The sequence below is a fragment of the Rhinolophus hipposideros genome (genome assembly GCF_964194185.1).
Source record: "Rhinolophus hipposideros genome assembly, chromosome: 21".
NCBI classification, from domain to species: Eukaryota; Metazoa; Chordata; class Mammalia; order Chiroptera; family Rhinolophidae; genus Rhinolophus; species Rhinolophus hipposideros.
Genome location: NC_138067.1, coordinates 208334 through 217813, shown reverse-complemented (window position 1 = coordinate 217813; position 9480 = coordinate 208334). Strand labels below are relative to the sequence as shown.

Sequence of the window (9480 nt, the reverse complement as noted above, 5' to 3'; positions counted from 1 at the left end):
TGCCTCCTCCCTCAGGCTGCCCAGCTCCTCCAGGCCTCTGCTTTCGGTCCCGGCTCGTTGAATGGTGAAGTACAGCGCAGCAGCAGACACCCAGGCCAGGCCTGGTGCAGGGTGCGTGACGTCAGGGGAAATGAAGCTGCGAGGCAGAGACAAATTGTCACAGGAGCCTAGAAACCATGTCTCACCACGGAAAACCTAAGGTCCTTGTTCCCAGAACTGTCACAACATGGGCCCTGCCCACCTTGGAGCTGAGCTGCCGAAACAAGTCTGCAGAGCCCAAACCTGTGTCATGGGCTTGCCCTTGGCTTAGCGTCCAGCTTCCCGTCTCATTAGGCACTCTCTGCCATGGACACGAGGAAGCATGGGGGCCTGACGGTGTCGTGAACACTGCAGCCGTCACCGAGTGCACTGCTGGGACCCTTGCGTGCCTGTGGTTGCCCTCCTGCTAATAACTCAGCCCCTGCTGACTGCACTGTGATGCTCAGAAAGGTTCTCTGGCGAGTTAAGAATGACTGGAGATTACTAATGGAATGTATACAGTGAGCCTTAAACATCCGCTCTGTCTTCATAGAGCCAGGGGTGCTGTGTGTAACTTGCTTTGTTTTCTGAGATTTTGAGCACCATGACCCTGCAGGGAGACACCGGTGGACAGCAGGGGTGCAAACGTTAGTCACAAAGATGGAAAGAGGCTTCATGGGGACTAGTGGTCCCTTCTGATGACCTCGGAGCACAGCAGTCCCATGGGGGGTGGTGGTGACCCACATCATGGGCCCAGGCCCACACCCAGGGCCTGCTCTGCAAGTGAGAGGAGATGGGCAGACGGGCAGGACACCTAGGCAGGGCTGAACTCGGTAACAAGGCTAGAATCAGTCTTTCCCAAAACCTCCAGCAAGTTTTCACTCAGACAGGAGCCCTGTTAGCTCAGCTCTGCTGCCCTTCACATGGGTCTTGCAGTCCTGCACACAAGGCCCCTCTCGTGCACCCCGAGATGTCCGTGGAGATGACCCAGGGCATTCCTCCCTCCATGAGTCTGGCTGCCGACACTTACCTCCTGGCAAACTGCTGGGCCTTTTGCAGCATCTGCAGCCCTCGGGGAGTTGGGCCCGCGAAGCTCCTCCAGCGACAGTGGAGCTCAGTCTCCAGGCGGGGCCACCACAACTCCCCGAGAGAAAGGTCACAAACAGGTCAGGGGCCATTGAAGATGGGCATCCTTCAGGCCATTGCCCCACCCCCACAGCCAGCCCACACTCATCTAACGCTTCAGGACGCCAAGGGCAGGCTCTCATGTGCCTGGTTTAAGACTCAGAGCCGTTGCATGAGGCACTCCTGTCCCCATGTACAGAGGACATGCATTGCAGAGGGGGTCTTGCCTAAGGAGCCACCCTGTATGGAGTCGGCCACTGCCCAGAGCTGGGCCGGGTTCCCCGACATCCTGCCGAGAGCTGGTGTTTTAAACACAGGGTAGCTCACTCACTTCCAGTGAATTTCACCCAACTGAGCTACAGGCTCGGGGAGGCCCGAGTGTGCTGTGAGAAGGCGCCACACGCTCCAATGTCCGGTCACACAAGGGCTGGCTGGCCAGGGTGCAGGGGCCGCCCCCTGTTCTCAAGTCCTGAGACCGCAGCCAGGACTGCGGATGAGCGAGCACAATTATATCCTTGGGAGAGCACAGGGACTGTGTCCACTTCTGCTACTGCAGAGCCAGAGCGAGTGGCTGCCGAAACACTGACACACCGATGCAGCCTGCTCATTTCCACGCTTACACATCTTTGTGCTGCTGAGATGGGCATGGGGACACAGGCAGGGGGCCTGTCACCCCACCTGCGTTCAGACATGTCCTCCTTACCCCCACTGCTCCCAAAGGACAGTAACTAAGAGGAGGTTTTAGTGAGGGACAGAGGAGCCCGGCGGCTGCGCGGGCGGCTAGACCTACCAGAGCAGAGGTGAGAAGCAAGGGGCACTGGGTCTGGCACGAGCTCAGGACCAGGTCGGCCGCCAGGGAGGGGTCGGTGCTTCGCGAGCAGGCACTGAGGAGCCCCTGCAGAAAGGACGAGCCAAGTTCAGCCGTTCGCATGTTAGAGCTGAAAGGACCACTGGACACGCGCACCCAGCCCAGCTGGTGTGAGCTACAACGTGCAAGGTAGAGGAAAAGAATTACCCGGAAGAAGTGGACAGTGATGTCGTAGGTCAGGGCACCTCCGGGGAAGCACGAGTTTCTCTGCAAAACAGTTCAGGTCAGTGAGAAAGGGACTGATAAGGTGGGAGAGCAGGAACCATGTCTGCTCAGAGGGCTGAGCTGTGGGAGGAGACACGCTGTGATGGCAGTGGCACCGCTGACCATGGAGATGGCCTCGGGCCCTCCCACCATGCCAGACCTTCCGCGCTCACCACCGCTGCACACTCTTGAGCACGGCCAGACCCCCGCCCACCTGCTATGGCGCTGGCACAGGGCTGCAGGGAAGCAGGGGCAGCCTGGTGGCGCTTCCCTGCTAGCCTTAGACTTCCTCAGCTGACCACTTCCACAGCACATCTGGGACCACCAAGGAAATAGCCTTTGGTATACATGTCAACAAAATCAGCTGCCATTTCCTCTGCTTTCCAAGTCCCCTTTCCAGGCTCTGCCTGACTGCTGCCTCTGGCGGGGAAGCTGTCCTGTGTGTGAGTGCATGCTTGTTCCGGTGCCTCGCCAACCCCGCCTGATACAATCAGAGCCCCTGACACTGAGCCCTTGCCCAAGGACAGGACACAGGGCTGCCTGGGGGCACGGTGGTCATCACCACTGGATGGAGAGGGAGGGAATGAAGTGCATGGTATGCAAACGGTCGGCAACATTCATGGGTCCAAACTACGAAAATCCTTGGAAGTTCCTGGAGGAGCTGGGCTGGGGAGCAAGAAGCAGCCGCTGGTCTCTGCACCCTCCTCGCTGGCCCGTACGGCTGTGGCTGAAGGGAGGCTGCGCACGCTCCTGTTCTCACACTCGCTGACCACCCTCCCACACTTCCCATATGCCCACATAGCCAGGACCCGCCCAAGGCACTGAGCTCAATGTGACCACAGACACGCGCAGGAATTTTCAAGGACCAGCCCTCAGTGACCAGATAGCTCTGACCATGTGCCGAGGCCACACACCCCGCACCTACCAGCTCAGAGTTGACGAAGTGGAAAAACTCATTGCAGTCGGGGGCGGTCGGCTGTTCCAATCTGGGGCTGCTGACGAGAACAGACGGAGGCAGGACGAGCAGGATCCTTGGAGAGAAGGCAGTGCATCCACGGTATCAAGGACGAGACTCCGTCTGCAGCCCTCACTGTCCCCACCTGGGACTGTGTGCTGAGCGAGCACCTGGGCCCCACTGCACACACTCTGAATGTGTTACCCAAAACATAAGTTTAAGTTGCCTAAGAACCAATGGAGGGTGTGCCCCCCAGTCTAATAGAGCAGTTCCCGGCACCTGGAAAACATGTCACACTTATTTGTACGTACAGCTACATACTATCTTTGAACACATGGTTCTTATTTTGACACGAGTTCTTTTAAGCTACCTCTTTCAGCAGGCGGATCCCCAAGTCTGAGCAGGAAGGCTTTATTCCAACATGCTTTTCATACCCAGGCCCTGCTCTCTGTGCCAGCACAGGATGGGGAGCAGAAGGGCAGGTGGTGCTGTTACCGTTTGTACATGAGTAGCTCCCGTTGTCTCTGGAGACGGGAGGCCAAGTCCCACCCGCTTGCCACAGCCTGGAGCCGTCTGCAGAAGACCCCAAAAAGGAGGTGCCCTCCAGAGGGAGGGCAGCCATGGGGCACCGTTGAGCCCTGCTCCAGGTCGACTGCCATCTCCTGGAAAAAGGAAAGGACCAGCCACTCACACATTTCCATCTCTGTCCCCAAATGTGAAGGCAGAGAGTCCTTGGGGCTGCCAGCCCCACCAGGGACCCTGAGGTGGGCTTGGAAGAGAGGTCTCTGCCAGGGTTGGAAAGAGCAAGTGGGACAAGACCTTGGATATCACAAAAATATGAATAGTACAAAGAACACCTCTACCCAGGTTAACCTCCAGCTAGCATTTCAGCCCGCTTATCAGTTGCTCTTTCCGATGTGTATAGTGCATGCATGCACATGCGGGTGAGTTACCTATAAGGCACGCACACAGCTGGACTAAATGCCTGACACATGCGCATAGCTCTCCTGGTCACCCTGCCTTCCACATCATGATGGGTGTGGAGGACAAGAGGTCAAGACAAGGGGCAGGGGACGTGGGTCTGTTCTTTGTGGTTTTAACACCTTTGCACGTTTCTCCGGTGCCCTAAACCACACTCTCCATGGCTTCCCTTCCAGTCCCCACATTTGCCAAAGACAGGCAGCAGGAGTGCCACCAGGAAGCCTGCACTTCCAGAGGTGGGCCCCAGAGCTGACCCTCAGAGCCTAATCTTCTGCCCTCAAAAGGACTGAGGAGAGCAGGCATGCTGCCCGGCCTAGTGACACCGCGGCAGCCTGTGCAGGTGCCAAACGACCTTGTGAAACAGGGTCTCCTGGCCTCCAAACATGGCAGACTCTTGACCCGCCACCAGGTGGAGGGTCATTTACATTACTTCTCAGAGCCCGACATCCAAATGGAATGGATAGGGGAGTGACCACCATCTTATTCCCAAAGTGGGTATTTTCTAATTCCTCTATTTTCAGATTTAAATATCTCCAAGCCTAGAGATGATTCCAGCATTCCAGCTGCTGACTTCTTATTTTTATGTGCACTGGGCACATTCACAGAGCACACTGTCACACTGCATCTGGGCCACTGTGTGTGTGTGATGTGTGTTTTCATGCTTTTTAGTTGCCTTAGGACCCATTACAGATACTCACAATAAATATTTAATAGAAGATGGCTTAATGCAGCGAACACAGTGAGTTTTGCATCTTCTAACTCACCTGCAATCTGGAAAAAATATCCCGATTTCCCATGCAGCCACTGAGAACCAAATCAGAATTCTCTGAGTGCTCGTAACTCCTTGAACTGAAATGAAAACACAGTGAAGGACACCTAAGCATGTCTTGACAGCACTGAGGTTCCCGCTTCTCCTCCTGCCTCCAGAGTGGTATGTGGTCACAGAGCCAGGAGGACCCTGGGGACTGTGTGAAACACACAGTAATCAACACACAAAACCTGTAACAAAATACTAGCATCCCAAATCCATCAACATATAAAAACAATTATGTACCATAACCTGGTGGGACTTACCCCGAGAATGCAAGGTTGATTCAACATCCAAAAATCAGTTAATGTGATATATACATAGATAGGATAAAAAACAACAACCACGTAATATATCTCAACAGATGCCCATAAAGCATTAGACAAAATTCAATGCCCTTTTATGATTAAAAACAATAAACTAGGAGTAGAAGGGAACTTCCTGAACCCGATAAAGGGCGTCTGTGAAAAACCCACAGATGACATCACACCTACTGATGAAATTCCTCCTAAGATCAGGAACAAGACAAAGATGTCCCCTCTCGCCACTTCCATTCAACACTGCAGCAAAACTGCCAACCAGGACAGCTCAGCCAGAAAAAGAAAGAAAAGGCATCCCGATGTACAGGAAACTTAAAACATTTCTGTCCAAAGATGACATGATCTTATATATAGAAAACACTAAAGAATGCACAATAAAAAACTACAAGAGCAAATACATGAGTTCAGTGAAGTTGCAGGATAGGAAATCAAAATACAAAAATGAGTTGTATTTCTATACCCTAGCAAAGGATAATCCAAAATGAAACCAGGACAATTAATTCCATTTAGAATGGTGTAAAAAAGAATACTTAAGAATAAGTTTAACCAAGGAGGTGCAAGACTTGTACTACAACACATTGCTGAAAAACATTAAAGACCTAAATAAAGGTAAAGACATCCCATGTTCATGGAGTGGAAGACTCAGTATTGTTAAGATGGCAACACCACCCAAGCTGATCTACAGACAGTGTAATCCCTTTCAGAATCCTAGGTAATCTACACACATTGACAAGCTGATCCTTAACTTCAGATGGAATTGCAGAGGACCCAGAATAGTCAAAACCACTTTGAAAAAGAACAAAGTTGGAAGACTCACATTTTCCAATTTGAAACTGAACTACAAAACTACAGCAATCAAAACAGTGTGGAACAGACAGGTAGACCACCACAATAGAGTCTAGAAACATACCCTCGCACATATGATTAATTGATTTTCAACAAGGGTGAAGACCATTCAATTCAAAGGAAAGGAGTCTCTCCAACAAAATGTGCCAGGATAGCTGGATATCCACACACAGAAGAGTGAGACGTTTAATCCCAAATGTACACCACATACAAAAGTTAACTCAAATGGATCAAAGGCCTAAATACAAGGTCTAAAAATAGATGAATTGAGATTCATGAAAATTTAAAACTTTTGTGCATCAAAGTACTCCACTGAGGGAGTGAAAAGATGACTCAGAATGGGAGAAAATGTGTGCAACTCAAGTATGTGACAAGGATCTGGAATCTAGAATATATAAAGAACTCCTACCACTCAAAAGAACCAATAACTCAATTTTAAAATGGGCAAAGGATCTGAATAGACATTTCTCCAAAGAAGACACATGAATGGTCAACAAGCAAATGACAAGATGGCTCAACGTCATTAGCCATCCAGGCAAAACAAATCAAAATCACGATGAAATATACTACTGCACACCCACTAGGATAAATATTACAAAAATCAGATAAGAGCAACAGTGTTAGTGATGACATGGAGAGATTGGAACATTCCCAGCCTGCTGGTGGGAGTGGAAAGGGTGTGGTTTCAGAAAACAACCTAGTAGCTCCACAGAAAGTGAAATATTGCGTACATAGGACCAAGTAGTTCCATTCCTAGGCATACATCCAAGAAAAAGGAAAAGTGCAGGACCACACAGGGCCTGCACACAAATGTGCACAGCACAATTATTCACAAGAGACAAAAAGTGGAAACCCACATTCCATCAACCGATGAACGGATAAACAAACTGTGGTCTGCCCTTCCATGGGATACTGTTCAGTCATAAAAAGGAACGAAGTTCTGACACACATGACTGCACGACGAATCTTGAAAACATTATTGAGTGAGCCCAGACATCAAGGACATACTGTGTGATTCCAACTACCAAATCCGTAGACAGAAAATACTCGTCCCCAAGTGAACACTGGGTGACAGCACACTGGCCAACGTCAGAGCTGCCCCGGCCACTAAGTGCCGGGAAGAGCACCTTAGTGCCACTGGTTGTACTTAAATGTAATGGGAGTGACCTCTGTGCCAACAGGATGCTTTGTTTCAAGCCTTGTGGAGGAGAGGGGCACGGGGAAAAATAACGGCGTCTGTCCTGTGTGTGTCTTCACTAACCATTTGCCTAGACAGTGTAACAGGATGTTTTCCCTATGACTGAAGTAATAGGACGTATCACCTTGACACAGCAATTGTGGGGATGAAGAGACAAAAGCAGACTCCCACGGCCAGAGCACATGCGCAGCACAGCCTAGCCGAGACAGAGACCCTTGCCTGTGGTGGCTGGCAGTCCACATCGGTGCTGCACACCCCGGGGGTGACACTGCAGTGCTCACTGTTTGTTCCACTCTTCACACTTGCTGACCCTGAACTCCAGGTGACAAAGCAGAAAGACAAAACTCTCCCCCAGAGAACAGTGATTCAGGGCGCTGGCCTTTACTCCCAATAGACTACACTTGCCAGCAAAGTGTGTGCAGCTGTGCTCTGTACCGCACCAACCGCACTGAGAAAGCGATGCATGTCCCTAGAGCCGCCAGCACTGAGGGGGAGGTGCCCAGGTGCCAGAACGCCTCACCTGTGGCAGAAATCCAGCAACGCGTCGACAAGACCAGTGAACGCCACTCCCAGGTCTCCGTCACAGCCACCGGTGGTGCGCGGCTCGGGGAGGAAATGCTCGTAGATGGCCCACTGTTGGAAGTCCCGCCTGCACAGCGAACACCAGGGTCTGTGCTGAGAGGGGCTGCCAGCCAGTGCTTGCCAGAGTGGGGCAGAGAAGGCAGCCCACAGCAAGGGCGCAGCATGGCAGGGGGAAGGGTGGTCGTCAGGGGGCCCGTCAGGGCTGCGGTAAGTCGCTCTACGACCGATCCAGGGGATCAAGGTCCCCTCAGGAGCCACACAGCTAGGTGACAGCCACCAGTGCTCGCCTGCTGAGCTGGGGAACGGAAGCTGAGGGGTCCTCCCGGCTGTGTGAACTGCCCAGGTCCACCAGTAAAGGCGTCCTGATCAGGACAAACTCACTGAAACCACCATCAATACTGCAGTCCACGAGGAAGTGAGCCACCTCCATACACACACGAGTGGGTGAAGGGGCAGAGGTGTCAGGGGCTCGTGCTGCCCGCCTGGAACCCGTACAGAATGCATCTTGGTTACCCATCATTAAGGAAAGGAAGGAGATCCCAGAATAGGTCTAAACAAAACTTCCCCAGACAGGGAGCTCAGGGTGAGTTCAGTGGTCATGGGCCCTCACACCAGAAAACTGTTCCTTCTTTCCCGCCAGAAAGAGAGAAGGTCGGGAAGGGAAGAAACCTCAGGACATATGAGTGTGTGCACAAAGCACCCCAAAGCGGGTGTGGCGCAAACCAGAAAAGGAACTAAAACCCCATTTCCTTGGAGAAAGCAGTTGCTCTTTTCATCACCACAGCTTTTCCCTTTTTTCATTATTTCTGTTTGTTACGTCCAGAATCTAACACCAGACAAGAATGTGGAGACAGCATCCCACATGTGCGGGAGGGCCAGGGCTCAAGGTCGGCCAGTGCTGACCCTTGGGCTCTGAGCCCCACGGGCTCTCAATACCACATTTCCCTCCCTGACCTCCATCCTGACCTCCACCCTGAAGCCCGGGCCCCAAATCCAGGGCCCCATGAGCATCCCACTTGCATGATGGTCTCAGTAATATGCCCGGGGACCTGAAGGGGCTCAGACGTTGGCTTACCCACTGCTGGTGCCACTTCAAGGCCAGCGCTCCACGTGGCATGTGCCCAGTCCTGTGCCTCTCGGCGGGCTGGGTGCGCTCTTCCCACATGGAGGACAGGGGCATGGCCAGCTGACACTAGTAGAAGCCACTCACAGGCCCCATAGCAAGACTCCGCAAGGCAGACATTTCTGTTCCCACCATGGGGACGTGCACTTGCTGCTCCGCTGCCCCTCCCTGGGGAACTTGCTCTCAGAGCACATGTCCCGTCCTAACTCTAATCCACTTTCTCTCCCTGCTTGTCCCCAGCCCACACAGGGGTCCTGTTCTGTGCCATCCTCGGAGAAGAGGGCCTAGTCAGGAGTATCGGGGATGGAAGTGCCAGTGGGGAGCGTTGTGTGTCTCAAAGGCGCCTGTCTGCACAAAGGTGCCACATAGGCAGGCTGATGTCATTTATGCTGCATCCCAGCTTCTAGAACATTCTAGAAGTTTCTAGCAAACAGGAGTTCAATAAATGTTTC

The 9480-nt window shown here is 52.5% G+C and overlaps 1 protein-coding gene across 1 annotated transcript in view; it reads right to left on the bottom strand.

Moving 5' to 3' along the window:
• FANCA (FA complementation group A) overlaps positions 1 to 9480 on the bottom strand; it is a 40814-nt gene that overhangs the window by 2866 nt on the left and 28468 nt on the right. Inside the window, exons 30-37 of the mRNA XM_081031633.1 lie at positions 7844 to 7972; positions 4916 to 5000; positions 3666 to 3832; positions 3141 to 3246; positions 2159 to 2218; positions 1934 to 2038; positions 1049 to 1158; positions 4 to 136 (exon numbers count right to left, since the gene is read on the bottom strand). Of these exons, the coding sequence (XP_080887759.1) occupies positions 4 to 136; positions 1049 to 1158; positions 1934 to 2038; positions 2159 to 2218; positions 3141 to 3246; positions 3666 to 3832; positions 4916 to 5000; positions 7844 to 7972 (895 nt within the window). The remainder of the gene's footprint in view (positions 1 to 3; positions 137 to 1048; positions 1159 to 1933; positions 2039 to 2158; positions 2219 to 3140; positions 3247 to 3665; positions 3833 to 4915; positions 5001 to 7843; positions 7973 to 9480) is intronic.